General features: G+C 38.7%; 1 protein-coding gene across 2 annotated transcripts in view; it reads left to right on the top strand.

The window, feature by feature from the left end:
* epc1a (enhancer of polycomb homolog 1 (Drosophila) a) overlaps positions 1–16,497 on the top strand; it is a 28,433-nt gene that overhangs the window by 6,732 nt on the left and 5,204 nt on the right. For both annotated transcript variants that reach the window (XM_035533384.1, XM_035533383.1), the window contains 5 exons: positions 8,276–8,435; positions 13,343–13,488; positions 13,879–14,085; positions 15,219–15,367; positions 16,302–16,449. In XM_035533384.1, coding sequence (XP_035389277.1) covers positions 8,336–8,435; positions 13,343–13,488; positions 13,879–14,085; positions 15,219–15,367; positions 16,302–16,449 — 750 coding nt within the window. In that variant the 5' untranslated portion in view covers positions 8,276–8,335. The remainder of the gene's footprint in view (positions 1–8,275; positions 8,436–13,342; positions 13,489–13,878; positions 14,086–15,218; positions 15,368–16,301; positions 16,450–16,497) is intronic.

Below are 16,497 nucleotides of genomic sequence, written 5' to 3'. Positions count from 1 at the left end.
TAACAATGTTGCAGTTCATTGCAAATATCTGTAAAACAACATCAAGACGATATTTTACATCCTTTCTCATAGTTACGTGTCTTGTAGTAAGGGTAATGGCAATTAATAATAATTTGAGGCATTACTTTTGGGGGGAAGCTGTTGGTTTTCTTGCTACAGTCAAGTTTGAGGCTGGGGCAAGTTTGTTGCATGCTTACCATACGGGCAACAACCGTTCTCTTGTACTTTATGCACAGTTCAAATTTATAAACCAGTGGTTCGCAGACCCAATCAAGGGTGACACGTGCACTGTATGTTTTTGTGACTTCCCGCCATATCAGACAGGTTAGAATTTAACCGGTTTGGTTGTAAGGTATGTTTTGAGAGAGCGTTCCGTATTTAATTATACAGAATGCAGAGCAATAGGCACCCATCACAATTGTAAGTGCTTTGTGAAGCCCATGTTCCACAGTTGTATGAGAGCTGCTTAATACAAGTATTAAAAAGGAAATTTCACAGGAGCCTTAACATATTAACTGTGTGTTTGCTTTGTCTGTATGAAACGTGGGTACAAAGTGCTTTGTGTAGAAAAGTGCTCCAATGTACTTTTTGCCCTTGTACCAGATGACAGACCCCAGTTTGAGAGACACTGCTGGATGTTTGACAAGTGCACTTAGTCAACACTGGTGTTTTGTGTAAACCTGAGAATAATGGACTTGTATACATATTTGGTTGTCTTTCAATGATGAAAGATAATTGTTCGTAATCATAATGTTACTACTGAAATTCAGTTGTCAGCAAATGCAATTTCATGTAAAGTCAAATGTTTGAAGCACTGTAAAGTTCTCTGAGAAGTAGACCCAAGTCATGCTAGCAAATAAAGTATATTAGTGCTATTGATGGCGAGTCTGAGTGTATGCTCACAAATGCATCACCTTCTAATCCTAGTCTTTATTTACCTGAAAATACTGCTCATGGCTATAAATATGTTGGTGCCAAGTCTTTCTACTGGACAAACAAACATTTTATAAAAGGGCTTCATGATTTTACTTTACTGTCTCTTGCATGAAAATAGGAAGTGGCCTGTAATGTGCAAGCCACCTTTTTGACCATTTGAAGGCTTGTGTAATGTGATTTTTGTCTGAGCTCTAAAAAAAAAAAGTGTGGGGGGGGGGGTTGCAAATGTTTGCAGCTGAATATTCAGTTGCACCTTTCACAAGTGATCTGTCCATTGAGCCAAAGTGAGAAGTTTGCTGCAGTTCTTAATGGCCCATCTTTCACCTGTCGTTTACTATGAGCACATCCACATCTCTGATCATCTATCTGACTCCGCTGCTGGCTGTCCCATCAGTCAGTGTAAAATGGAATTCAGACTGAGTATACAGGCTAGCTTGTCTTTGAAAAGATTCATGTACTGGAGAGTGGTAGAATGCTTATTCTGTCATTACATCATTTGCTTTGATATTCTCAATGGGACAGCCTAATGAACGATTAGTTAACAGTATACGTTACATGAACAGTAGACAAGTATAAGCACATTATGGAGACTTGACACCCCCCTACCCTCCTTATTTTTCACTGCTAGTAATGACATGAAATATGGTATGTTTTACTTGTGTGAACTAGAATTTCTTGAAGAACGCTAGCTAGGGCTGCTTTGATGCATATATAAGCCAGTGTCGACATGAACTTGGTAACCCTAGATATCGGATGAGAATTGCAGGTGGATTTGGGGCATGCTACTTCAAACTGCAAAATTTTATAGTAAGGAGCTTGGCTTCAATACTTAAATGGGATCTGTATATTTGTGTAAATAGGCCCACGCGTGCTATTCTGATATGTTAAGCATATGGATTACATTCCAATGTTCCAGTTGCATTCCTCCAATTATTCACTTGGAGGAAAATGCAAATGCAGTGTAATATTTTGCACTGCTTATAGCTGCCTGAATGAAGACACACTGCATAAGAGAATTAAAATGATCATGTTTGTCAAATGAAATAAAGCTTGTGAAAGATGGCAGTGGGACAGCATACATAATTCAATCAAATGTGACTAAATGTAACTCATTGCGATGTATAATTAGTAAAATGGCACAAAGAAAGCCCACCATTGATTTTATTATTTTGGATTTGTCCGAACAAAAGGTGTCTAATGAAGCGGGTAATTAAGGGTGTTCTCCTTCAAACCATTGTTTGCATTTAATTATTTCAAGGTCACACTCAGATTTATAAGTAAAAGTACAAGGAATTTGAATGTAGTTTGGCATTAGCTGCCTGTGTCCTTGACCTTGTTGCATGTAGCTGACAGTTATGCATTGCATGTTTTATGTAGAAGTGACACAGATGCATTTTAGCATTCTGGAGTCTAGTCTGGGCCAGAGGTCATGAAAGTTCTCCAGTTAAATTTGACCCGGATTTTCCCTGCTTCCCAACTGGAATGCCAAGACAGTGTAAACATTCAGCACAGGCAGTAGTGTGGTCAGCATTTACTGCTACTAAAGCAGACAAGACATCAGTTGTAAAGCTGCAGATACAAAGCCAGCTGCTGAGATTTATTTATTTATTTATTTATTTATTTTCCCCAGATCAGTTCTCTCATGAGTTGGTTAAATAGTACTTAATGGCTGATCTTTTTCTGGTTAGTTATGTCATGCCTTCGGTGTAAGATTTATGTAGCAGTGTTCTTTGCAAGTGGGTTATCTGTATACATAAACATTACTTTTGGGTATCAAACAAAAAACGGGATGCGGCGTCCTTTTTCACTGCCCAGTGTCATGTCAGGAGATAAAGTTAATTAAGCCCTTTTCTACTACAGTCATATTTGTAAAAGAGAATTTCCTTCCCTCACTCTCTTGACCTTTCCCCTGTTCTTTGTGGAGATGAGTGACAACAGAGTTGGTGTTGGGGACATTCAGCATTAAGAAGCATGCCAGAGGAAGTCTGCCCCTGGTCTCTGCTAATTACTTCCTTATGTAAGGGATTTTTGCTGCTAAGAGTTCAACTGTGAGTTGTGAGGGAGGGGGGGGGGGGAGTGAGTGTATGAGACTGCAAGAAATGATCTTTGTTTTGAAAGTAAAGTGAGCATATTTGGAACAAAGTAGGTTGCATTAGACAAAATGGTCTGAAATGTATGTTAAGAATGTCTGTCTCAATTTGTGAACGTGGGAAATTGAGCTGTCTGTTTTGGTTCTTGCCATAGTGTAATAATGTATTGTTTTTGCTGAGGCACTTTCTTCCAAGAACGTTTACTGTTAATGTTGTTGGAGTTAGTCCTCTTGTCTACAGGAGGTCAGTGTATGACTAAACTAATTCACACAGTCAGACATGAAGCTGAATTGGCTTTTTTTTAGTTGAGGGATTTGAGCTCATGTAATAAACTATAATTAGCATACATAGAACTTTTAACCATGTTGTGTAATGTACTTTGTTTGCGTTTAAAAGTCAAATGCCTCATGATTTTACAAAAATAATTCTGGAACTAGTAGAAACTAAATCTGACTTCCCACTTTTCTGCAAAGATTTATGGATAAGTGCAATGCTGTTTGCAGTTTCACTGATGTAGGAATATATCTGATTTTTCTAATATTAATAAAGATGGCATAGGGAAATGTAAGAGCTAAAATTGGAGGGAAATGTTGATACTCAGATGCATATTAACAGTTAATGGTTGAGATCTGGTGTAATGTGTTTTGTTTTGTTTTTTTTTCTATTGTCAGGATTTCTGCAGACTCATTCAGGACTCCTTGTGTATTTCTATTGGTGTTCTTGAGTAATTCAGATGATAAAATTGAGAAGAACCAGTCTTGATATCTTAACTGATTGTGACTAAATATCCACGAGTCAGTTTTGTGTGCGCAGTCATACAGGGAGATGTTGAATAGGCAAGTGTTAAGTAAGGATGGATATAGCTGCAAGTCCACACAGGTGAAAGTACACTTAGTGAGTGGTAGCCTGTAAGTTCTGTAATGAAGAGCCCAGAAGCAAGCCTTATGGAATGCCATAAGAGAAGATAAGAAGTCTGACACTAGGAAACACCCAAATTCTGCAGCAGTTTAATTCGCTTCTGTAGCTGGTCATGTGGAACGTTATAGTTAACTGTACCAAAGGCAGTCCTGAGATTGAGGAGAACTGAGACAGATTGTGTCGTGTCTGAAAACCACACTGAAATGGTTTTATTAGGGTTATTTGTCTTGAGATTCAACAGGATGAGCACTTGGAGATGGGGCATTTACTAAGAACACAGGGGAGTCAGAATTTAAGTAGTGGCTGTCTTGAGTAAAAGGGTTTACTATATTCAAGATATCAGCTAGTAAGCTTAAAATAAATGAAAAGGTTCATGATGGCAACTTGGCGTGGGGGTGAGAGCAGTAAAACTCATGGACAGTGTTTTAATGTGAATAGCTAAAAAGTAGCACTTGTTTTCTTGTTTGGCAATACTGCTCTTCCTAAGAAATGCTACTGATTTTAAAATGTCTGATATGAGGGTCAGTTTAGTTTTTATTTAATCTCATTTAATTTTGTAAAAGTGCCAGGTGTTAAGCCTGTCTGTGTGAAGAGACTAATTCAGATTTTTTTTTTTTTCAAAATTGATTTTTTCCCCCGCATGTGCCTGCCAGTAAGTGTTAATTTCACAACCTTAAAGTGATTGTTCACAGCAACATGATTTGAACTTGCATAGTTAGTATCCAGTAGCCTATCCAATGGCTCAGTATGTTAGGCTCCCATAATACCCATTTTTCAGCCAGTGATTCAGTACATTTACAGCAGTCAGTGGGTTAGGAAGCCATGTCTCCAATATCAGTCAGTGACTCTTTGCGTTAGGGTCTCATGCATTGGCAAAGCCAAAGGAGGAGCCATGGTCCCCATTGACATGCTAAACATTTCTTTCACATAACTGGCTGATTGACTGTTTCCACCCACTCACCTGGAAGAATGTTGTTTATATGCAGAAAGCTAGCAGAGCAATTTTTTTACCTTTTGTCTGTTTTATTCTTTGAGTTAGTAGTTAGCACTCTTGTATTCTTTCATTTCCAGAAATCCTGATGTATGAAAATTAGCTAAGCAAAATGTAGCTAATAGCAGGTATCTTGTATTTCTTACGGCAGAGATGGGGTTTTGAGTCAGTGAAACTCGCCAGTTACAGCATGGCCGGTTACAATAATTTATTGCAATGCTATTCTCTTTTAGCACAGGTCTGACAAATAATGAGCCTATAGAAAATGTTTGGTGATGCAGTGTTTACAGATAGGAGTTTGAATAGCTTGAACCTTTCGGCTGTCATGTAGTTTGCATAGTAAGTATGCTATTTTTTAGGTGGAGTTGTGAGTTAACCTAGCTACAGAGAACATTAACACTTAATTGCAATTGCTAAACCAGTTTTAGTCAGCATAGTTGCTACTAAAACCCATTTCAAGTTGTTCTGCCTGATTCCTTTAAAAGCTGCAGTTATCTGTATGTGGTGTTTAGTATCTCCTTCCTACAGGTTTTCTATAATGAATGTAGGGGTTCACGTTCATGTAATATGTTGCCTATCATTAATAATGAGACTAAACTAAAATTCTACACCAAAGACTCAGTTTTTACAGTCTCCTAAAGTTGCCATTTTCTAAATTCCTAGAAGCACCACTGGTCCCATGTCTCACATACCAGTCAGTGGCTTATTGGGTGGGGGTCCCATATCAGAAGTTGGAGGACTTTTCTCCCAACCTAGGGAATATTTAGTAGGAATGATGGTGAATGACTACCAATGTCGGCAAGGTGTTTTGAAGGCAAAAAAGTTGATAAAATGTTTGTGGCACATCTGTTCGAGTGTGTTAAATGAGGCACACTCCAAACAATATGAGAAATTTCTCAATGCCTTGCGAATCATAGGCAAATCCAAAGATGTAAAAATGAGACATTAAGATACAATGGTTATCGAAATTTGTATTATCTTAATGTTGCTTCACTGTTTTATGGCCCTTTTAGTATAAAATCACCATTAGTGTGCCAATGTCTTGGTAACTGGCATGTTAATGCTATTTTGTTGTTGATTTCTGCATGAGAATCCTGCACACATCTTTTCCTGTTACACACCTCCACTGTTGAGCTAATTTTTGAATGATTTGTACTAGTTCACTTTAACTGAAATTGTGCACACAGCACAATGATCAATCAGGATTTAAAATTTAAATTCACTTGGGACAAGACATCCATTCACATCCAGGCTTATTTTTCCATCATTTAGGTTCCATTTGGGCTCTTAATACAGAAGAACATGTTTTTTTAAAACAACTTTTATTTGGGTTTATAATGTGTATTTTAATCATTTTCAGTCATGCTCTACATTGCAGGGTCTTGTCTAATAATTTGAGCACTTTTGAATACATATACATGAAGTTATTTAGGAGCTACACAGTATTTTCCACTGGGTGTCCTGGACATCTCCAAAGTGCACAAAAATCTCCAAATGCACACAGTTACTATACATCAGGGTGTTTTGGGGTTGGTTGTGATATCAAAAAAAAATGCTCAACTTACTAAAAATATCACCATTATTAAAGGCTAAATAAGATCGGCTTGATTGCTATTAGTCTAAAAGAAGGCTTAGAATGCAAAGCAATGTTTTGCTGTGTGCATGGCTGTAGCCAACTAGGTGGCAAACCAAATAAGGCAAGTGGGGCGTCTACTTTTTCATCGTAGCATTCTTTGTTGAAATGGCTGCCAGTCATGCTGCTTGCGCCTGGAAAACACTTGTGACCTAATTTGATAGCCCCCCTTCCCTTCCCCTCTGACACCTTGGTCCATGGTAGGTGTGAATTGCTGTCACTCAAAGAAAGTAGCTCTTTGTCCCAATAGCAATGATGGAAGCTAAAAGAGGAGCATGTTAAGTGTCTATCCTGGAACAGTTCTAGGTCAGTAATGTGCATTTCGTGGTAACTAAAGGCTAGCATATTTTGTTTGGTTACAAAGCAAAGGAACATGTTTTTGTACAAAGATGTGAGCAAGCAAATAAAGAACTTTGCTAGCATTCTGTATACTTTTTAAACATGTCACACAGTTGCTTTGATCGTGAATCTTCTGTGACAATCTGAAGTTATCTTGTTCCGAAGCATGTTTTAAAAGGCCATTAAAAAGGATGAGCACAGTTGTGGAAATTTAACAAAAAAAAAAAACAAAACACTATTCAGTGTGAGATTTTTGGTGAACAGTTGCACATAGATGGCTGAAAATGGGTAAGCAGGTATATATTTGTCCTTTGAAATTTTATGTTGATGTATTTTAAGAATAGTCGATGCCATCAAGTGATTTGAGTATGCCAGGTTGCTAGAGGGTGCAGGTGCAGTAACCTGTTTAATTAAAGTCCGGTATCACGGTTACTCAACTTTACCCCTCGTCTACATTTACATTTATGGCTTTTAGCTGACACTTTTATATAAAGCAACTCGGATATGACTGAGTACAACTTAAGCAACTGAGGGTTAAGGGCCTTGCTCAGGGGCCCAACAGTGGCAACTTGGTGGTGGCAACCTTCCGATTACAATTCAAGTACCTTAACCACTGCCCTGCATGCTGGCACTCTGCCTATACGATACCACTAGTAATAAAGCAGTGTTCTTTTTTTGTTTGGTGACAGATTGATGAATGAAATTGAAGTTGTGAATGACAAGTGCAAAAGGATGTCTAGCCTATAGCCAATGCAAGAGAGAGAACTGCAACTGAAGACGGGTTGTTTGAAATGTCCAGCAAAAACTTTGCGAGTCTGTTTACATAAAAACCATCATTGACTACTGATGATGTATCTGGTTTTTGAAAGGTTGTCCCATTTCATAAGGGAAGATTTCAACCTCAGTTCCAGATTTTGTAACTTGTCCTCTTGCCCCTTGGAACTAAGTTGTTGGTATAACAGTAAGAAATGGGATTGGCATAAGACTTGTAATTATACATGGTGAAAACTTCATTTCATAAAAACTTGTTTTAAAAAATTGATTTGCTCAACGTTAGTAGTGGTGTTTATACATTTGAGAACAATTTAGAAGTGTAGTATAAACAAATAGGCTAATCTCTGGTTAAATTGTCTAACACCTGATGTGGTTGCTGATATGCATGATTTTCAGTAGTTTAAAAACCCACAACAGCTTCTATCCTGTTTTATTTTCGTCTTGTTGAGGCATCTCATTTGATCTTGCTGTTGTGGTTAATCTGTTTGAGTAACATGCTTGAAACAATAGTATTTTGAGTTTGGTGGATGTGTGTGTTTTTTGAATGAAGGTATTTGTCCTCATTTCTGTTGTCTCTTCCTGGGTGTGCTGCAGGAGCACCATCTCCAGCGGGCTATCTCAGCACAGCAGGTGTACGGTGAGAAGAGGGACAACATGGTGATCCCAGTGCCCGAAGCTGAGAGCAACATCCCCTACTATGAATCCCTCTACCCAGGAGAATTCAAGATGCCAAAGCAGCTTATTCACATCCAGCGTGAGTGTGCAGTGTATGTTTGTATGGGCATGCGCTCCCACAACTGCTGAATGCTAATTAAAAGAGAAGGATGGTTGTTAATGAATCTGCTTGTAGCAGAACTTGTCTTGAATGTGGATGTAGGAGCAAGTTGAACCTTCAGGTTTGTGGAGGATGTTGGCATGTAAGCTTTGTTCACGAGTTGCACATGCATGTCGGTTGTTGATTTGGATGTTGCCTGTCTCTTGTTTTTGAGTGTCAAGTTTTACAAGAATCCTCAAAAGATAAGTTTTATATAACTGAATATTTTGAAGGGTAGACATGGCAGTTCTGGCTGCAGTTTCATTATTCTTAATGCATTTGGTGTGCCTTTTTTGAAGGAGCCTATGTTTGCAGCAGAATATTTGAAGTGAGCAAGCCTCTTAATATTTTTTAAGGAATCCTTTTGTGGAGATGCACATTCGTATTAATACTCCATATTAAACGGTGTTGAGATTTTTGGTCTGCAGTGGTCAATATTTGTCATATATTTTACCTGATTGTCCATTCCAAATGTGTAGGGTATTCTGTTTCCCAGGCTCTTGTTCATGCCCTCTGTGAAATGCAGGTACGCTATAGCAACCCATGATGTGTCCACAAATGTAGCTATTATTCTTCTGGAAGATCCATTTTTAATGCTCTTTTTGCCCTTTCCCCCCCCCCCCCTCCCCCCAAGATATAACCTTAAAGAACTTTACTAACACTCTGTATACCATTTAAACATGTAGCACAGTTGTTTTGATGGTAATTGGATTTTATGACACAGTCTGAATTTTATCTTATACCGGAAGAATGTTTTAACCCCCTTATGCATCAACGCCCACAAGCGGGCCAGCCCGCAAGCCCAAACTGCCATGCTCAAATTAATTGATAACATCGAATATTCTTAAAGTACAGTACATTTATCAACAAGATTTCTTAGGACTAATACAAGTACCTGCTTACCGATTTTCAGCCGTCTACATGCATCCGTTCGCCAGAAATCGCACGCTGAAGACACCGTGTTTCTCGGGTAAATTTCCACAACGCGCCTGCCCCGTTAAGTGGCCTTTTAAATCACCTGCTTACGTTTGTGCACCTTTTAATGAGCTTGACCACATCAAGGCCACATCCCTTTCAATGCAAAAAAAAAACAACTGCACGTCAACTACATATTTGACATGATGGAAAGCGTCTCATTTTTCCTTTTCTCAGTTGTGGGAAAGGGTGCAGCACCTTCCTAATCTTGCAAATAGCTTTAGCTTGGAATGTGGCTTGGCACATCTGGATCCGTTACACTACTCAAACAGATGTGTAGACATTAATTTGCAGCGATTAACTTGGATGTGCTTCATGAAAACAGCTCCCTTGATGGCACTCAAATGATGGTTGTGTTTTAGACCCGTTCACATGAATATGGTAGAACTCAGACCATTGTATACACACACTTTTATATGAAATGGGATCTAATTTCACTGTTAGGTTTACACTATAACCCATATGCACACTTTAGAGGTATTTTAATTTTTAGAAATACTGGGCCAGATTCATAAAACTTAACTGTTACTATGCCGTGCAACACTGTATTTGATTCCTGTTCATAAAGTTACAATGTTGATTAATGCACTGTGGTCAACTTGACTTCTGCTGCAAATTCAGTTCTGCCTAAGGTGAACACCAATACAAATTGAGGTATGAATGAGGCCATAAAAATTAAAGACCCACGAGACAGATGACCATCCCCAGACTGACTAACTTCAGTGGTACGCAGAAAACTGCCAGTTACCATAAAAATGAAAAGCATTTGGCATGATTTGCAAAGAACTGAATTTTTTTCTTCTGGCAAAAGTTCATGGCATTCTTGGATCCTGCCCAGGCAAGTCACCTTCCTTTTTGTGTACTTGTATTATTGTAGCTGCAAAATATGCCACTCCAAATAGACTGAAAATGGGCTTGTTTGTGCAGAGTTCTGTTGATGACTTGCATGTATGACCAAGTATTGTTGGAGAAAAGATCATCCCATTGGAAGTTTGCTTCTTACTATGAAATTTAGGACCGGGGCAGCTGGTATTTTTAGTAGAAGTGTGTTCTGTTGAAATGCTAACACTGTGCAAATGAGGAAGAAATGAGGCAGCACCATGGATGATGCAAACTGTAAAATATGCCAGCACGGCACGCTTTTTGAATTAGGAAGTGTTATCATGGTGCGTGTTAGTCTTGTTAAATCTGGTGATGGCTTTTATGAATTTGACTCAGTGATGAAATTAACAAATTTTAATTAGACAAAACTGAAACAACAAAATTGGTTATATTGATGGCAGGCACTTCAGGATGCTCAGTGGTAGTGCTCATCACCCAAGGTGTTTTTTTTGTTTTTTTAAATTATCAATAAAATACTATACATTAAGGTAATGTAAAAAGCATGATGGTAATGGATATTTTGGCAGTGAATACTTCAGTAGCTAGAAATTAGTAATATCCAAAAATATCAGTCATCTGTGAAAGATTTGAATTGGAGCATGGCCTTCACAGACCCCAATCTTGAATCATTTTTAAAAATCTATGGCAAGAACTTCAACTTGGAGTTAATGCTGGCCAACCTAAGTTTTTTTGCTTAGCTAGAAGACTTCTGCAAGTTGGTAAAGTGTATTTTTAAAATAAATAAATAAATAAAATAATTATAAAGTGATGGTAGAGAAACTTTTAGCTGACTACAGGGCATTTTTGGAATCTGTAATTGTCAACAGAGGTGATGCCAGTTACTGACAGGCAGATGTCAAAATGTTTGCACATTACACATTCATTGTTTTAGTTGTTTTTAGGGCTAGTTTCTTTACCACTATGTTCAATTAAACTAATGCTTAGTAATTGTGATTTTGAAATATGCAGAAATGTCATGTTTAGGCTTTCACCTTGCAAAGGTTGTTGATTTCTCTTCATTCGGGGGTTCAGGAAAACTTGCACACTGACCAAACATTTGCATACAACTTGGTTCTGGATTTGCCCACACTATTCAAGTAACACTATCAAAGATTGTTAGGTTTCTTTCTATACTTAGCCCAGATCTCTGACTGCACTGAAGTGCCTGGCAGATGTTGCAGGCAGTGGTCCAGGAATAATTTCTTTGATGTCTTCCAAATGGTACCAGATCTTGTCGCCAGGATTATTATTCCAACATGTGAGTAGGGTAAAAAAAATTCCTCATGACGGCCAGGGAATTTTATGTAGGGGATGTAGAATTGGTTGTTGCCAGCACAGCTCATGTCAACTTTTTCTGACCACTGACAATCGGTGTATAAATTAAAAAGACAAATAAACATAGGTTAGCAAAATGATGAATGTCAACAGCTTTAAATGTAATATGAGGAGCAAAGGAAAATGAACTTTAAGAAGGCTTCAGCTATACCTGAATTGCAGAAAGAAAAGATTTACAACAACCCAGAACTTTTAGGAGTCTAATATAGTGACTGCTTCTCCCCAAAGTAGTTTATCACTCATAGAGATACAAGGGAATCTGAAGAGCCCATAGAGGTTGGAGTATGGGTCCTTGCAGATCATGATCTGTCCTGGTACTGTAGCACAGGTAGCTTTTAAGACCCTAAAATGGTAGGGAAGATGAGTGTGGAAATATACATTTGAGTTCAAAATGCAGGTCATTTACTACTATAGCCTTCATTAGCATATAATATAGAGGCCTATGGTAATGAATGACATTTAGATAAGGGAGCATAAAATGAAAGAAGCCATGATGACTTGGCTAAAAAACAGTATGTTACACGTTGCAGTCATGTTCACCTAAGATTTGGAAATGGGGATGTATAAGGACAAACTTCATATTTAATATCAAAATATGATCATCTTTAACTGTCCATTCTCTCCTGTTTTTGCATTCTGGGGAAAACTTTATTTTAAACATTTTCTGTGATTTGATGGGACCATGCAATTGGGGGTGGGGCTGCAAAGGTTTGCATTACTGACCTAAGGGGGCATATTTACTTTTTTTTTTTTTTTTTTTTTAATCACATTTGTGTATGTTGGCGAGGTGAGGGGGTGGTGTTGTGCCCAAAGCAATGTGACCCTTTCCCTTTTGTAATGATGCTAGGTAAGGTGATTTTGAAATCACTTTTAAAGGTCTGAAGGTGCTTTCTTTTCAGTATATATGAGTAACAGCTGAACACACACTAGTGTTCTGTAAAGCATTAGTGTTCTAAAATGCATTTAATTCTTGGCCTTAAGTAGCTATGTCATCAGTGCCAGCCTTTCTGCAAAAGCTCTACTGCACATAATTAGTTTTGATTGCAGAGTTGTGTGGATACATGCCAAATAGCTGTTTGAGTGCTTGTTTTATTGGAAATCTCTCAGATGCGCTTAATGTAAGATTGGTTTTTAAGTTGGACTTTTTTGAGCCTGTGAGAGTTGTTGGGGGGGGTTTCTGATGGCTTCTGGGGTGTTCTACTGTCAGAGCATGCTCCTACACACGCACGCACGCGCACACACACATCCAAGAGGGGGGTGAGGTCAGAGGGAGAGAGATATGGGAGCAAGAAAGGTTCCAACTTTGTCAGCGACATGCCACTGGTCTGTTCAGTTTGTTATATTTAAAAAGTACTCTGAAACATGCAAACTCTTCGTGTGAATGGAGTTTTGCCAATTATTAATATTGAAACCAAGCTTTATTTTTAGTGTCACTTAGAACAGAGTGGTTATTCCTCTTGTCAGAGGTCAGATTTAACTCTACCCAGAAGACATTTTAAAAACTGAAAAGGGAATAAATAAGCAAGTTAACAGCAATTAATTTTTTAAAATAAAGGCCGTGTTGAGCATGAAATTAACTTTGAGGGAGAGAGTGTGAATTTTAAAGTAAACTGCTGTCTTTTTTTTTTTTTTTTCCTCTCTATTGAAATGACCAGCTTTCAGTGTGGATCCGGAGCAGCCAGACTATGACCTGGACACTGAGGATGAAGCGTTTGTGAACAGGCTGCAGAAGCGGCTGGAGGTGGGGGCACTGCAATTTGAGCAGATGATGGACCGGCTGGAGAAAGGCAGTGGCCAGCAGGTATTGCCATTCATAATGTCCCACAGCCAGCAGCGCTGGCCCAGGAGACTTCACTCTATGAAGCGTTTTTGAAGATGATTAGGAGGATGATTATAAAATTACAAGTGCAGCTGCTGTTGCTTGTCAAGCTTATGTTCCTTTTCTTTGATTTTGGATGATAGCTGGGGTGTTGGAAGCATAAATTTGTTTTTTGTTTTAAGTTTGTTTTTGTTTTTTTAAACCATGTGGACCTGTAATCCATGTGTTGTATCTAAGTGTTAGAAATGTACTTCTCTGAAGTCTTCCTCCTTTCCTTTTTTTCTATCTAACTGATTTATCAACAAAGGGCTGATTTGCTGTTCCCGATGCATGCTGTAACTACTCCGTTTGCCTCATCTCCCTGCACTCTAGCTGGTGACACTGCAAGAAGCAAAGCTCTTGTTGAAGGAAGATGATGAATTGATCAGGGAGGTGTTTGAGTACTGGAGCAAGAGGAGGAAGTTGTGTAAAGGTGGATCACTTGCACCTGTAGTCAAACAAGAGAAGCGTGACGGCTCCAGCACTGGTGATCCCTATGTGGCGTTTAGGCGCAGGACTGAGAAAATGCAGACAAGGAAGGTGAGTGGCCAAGGTCTACTGCCGTCAACGGATGTTCTAAATTCAGTTATGTAAATTGTCAATTTTAAGCATCAACAGACATTCAACTGAAAATTTAAGTGTTAGATGTGTATGGTGTGGAGTAGCACTACTGTGGCTGACCGTGAGTTCTGGAGTGGGCCTAGACTGCAGCGCTAAATGCACTGCATGACGAGTCGTGCATCGTAACCATCACTGAGTGAAAAATGCAATGTAGGTTAAGCTGAAACAAGCAAATAATTTAACAACCATGTGGCAACAATGGCTGCAGAGTCTCATTTGCGTTTTGCTCAGTAAACTGCAAAATCATGGAACATTGCAATAAAGTTATGTAAGCTACAGTTAGCCTACCATTCCAGCACTAGCAACCTGAGGGCATATGCACTCAAATGAGTATGGCCTGATGTCCACTAGCATTTTTTATGCTAGCTAGCATTTTGAGAGTCCTAGCATCAAGAATGTAAGTAGCCTACTTTTTTACACTTTTAATACCGCTTTATTGTACTTATCCCTGATGGTAAAACATCTTTCTTAAAGAAGAAACATTTATACATGGCTGTATTTGTCACGTCATTCTTGGCACGTAGGGTTTTTAATGTAAAAATAAGGATTGCTTACAAGTTTTTCATGTTTATGTAAATGTTCAATCATAATTGCTCTGACTGTTGTGGTGTCTTGTATCTTATGCTAGACAAGTAGCAATCATCCCTATTTAAATTACCCTGTAACTGAAAAATGTGTGATTTTGTGGTGCACAAGTGTTAATGTCTTCATACTCCACAAAGTTAATGCCAGATTTGAAGTGTTTGTGCTGGGGGAATTCTTTTCTAGTGTAGGCCATAACTGATCTGTGAAACTGTGCATTTGTTCTGATTTTGCTTTTTAGTAGTATAATTATTGTACTTGGGGCCAATTGGGCAAGACTATACAAGCCCGCGCTCTGGTTAAGTGTGAAAAGTAAACGAGATCTCTGGATGAACCAGCTTCATGCAGGTCAAAATGTATCAGTGTTGTATGTACCAATGGTGCTTAAAATGACTCTGATGTCCAGTCCAAGAGAGTAGGCTGAACTGAAGGATGACTGGCTTTTCTGTTTTCACACTCACTTCTTACAGAACCGTAAGAATGACGAAGCATCGTATGAGAAGATGCTGAAACTGAGGAGAGATCTGAGCAGGGCCGTCACCATCCTGGAGATGATTAAGAAACGTGAGAAGAGCAAAAGAGAGCTCCTACACCTCACACTGGAGATAGTGGAGAAGAGGTACAAGAAAATGTACACTCTTTCTGCCACACACACCAATCAAATCCCTGTGTTCACTACATTACACTGACTTTCAGTTTTTTTGTAATTGGTTGTTTTGGCAAGGTTTGGGGCCAAGAAATTGGGCTACTATTTTTGTTCACATCACATTGTGTTGACCTTGCATAGACCCCCACTGCATTTTCAGGACCAGTAACTTTTAATGGCTGATTACTGGTGTGATAAGTGGGTCAAAGGCTAGGAGTGATTTGGCAAAAATCCTTGTGTTGATTGGTAGCATTGTGTTGATTGGGTAACATTTTTACCCAATTAAAGTTCACATTTCTTACCTATTACAAGTGTCACCATTTACAAATTGCACCCACAATATTTACTCAATGAAACGTTATTGAGTTTTAATGCATAATTGATGCATTTTCACATTTGTTGGAATGCTGGATGTTTATTTCTCTGCTCCCAGCATCCTAATGTGAAAATCTATTCACCTGGCAAATGTTATGGGACCTCTTTCCATTTCAATCTCATCTATTTGGTTCTGAGTCTTCAATGTCAAGTAATTTTGGTATACCCAGTCCACTACAGAGGTGTTTAGTTTGATTTGGGAAGTGATGTCCTTCACAGGTTTTTGTTCCAGTTCACTCGAGTTTCTAATTAGCTGAGGTGAGCTGGTAGAATTGATTGGTAAAATCAACTGGTAAGACACTCATGGCATGATTTTTAGACGTGGGGGGTTTTTTTTGTTTGTTTTGTTTTGTTTTGCATTCTAGTGCATATTCAAACAAAGACTTTTGACTTCTGCTAATATAAAGCAGTGACACTGGTATCCTGTAATTGACTTGTCTAATGTATCTAATCTTTCCTTTTTAACAGTACCGCACAGCTTATAAGGTTCACACAAAAGCACTCCCTCCTAATGTATTTGGCTCTTCTTTAGGAATGGCCTGCCCGACTTTGGTGCTGATATTATGGCAGAGGCACTGGCCATGGCCAAGCCCATATACAAGATTCCCATCATTCCCCTGGCTAGCAGCAGCCAGTATCGGCATGCAGACCACATCGAGCTCAAGGACTACAAGATTAAGGTGAAGGCTTGTGTGATGCCATAGTGATTGTTAAAGTACCTGGTCCCA

This window comes from Electrophorus electricus, chromosome 14 (assembly GCF_013358815.1).
Source record: "Electrophorus electricus isolate fEleEle1 chromosome 14, fEleEle1.pri, whole genome shotgun sequence".
NCBI classification, from domain to species: domain Eukaryota; kingdom Metazoa; phylum Chordata; class Actinopteri; order Gymnotiformes; family Gymnotidae; genus Electrophorus; species Electrophorus electricus.
The sequence above is the reverse complement of the archived record's forward strand: the minus strand, read 5'-3'. Positions and strand labels throughout refer to the sequence as shown.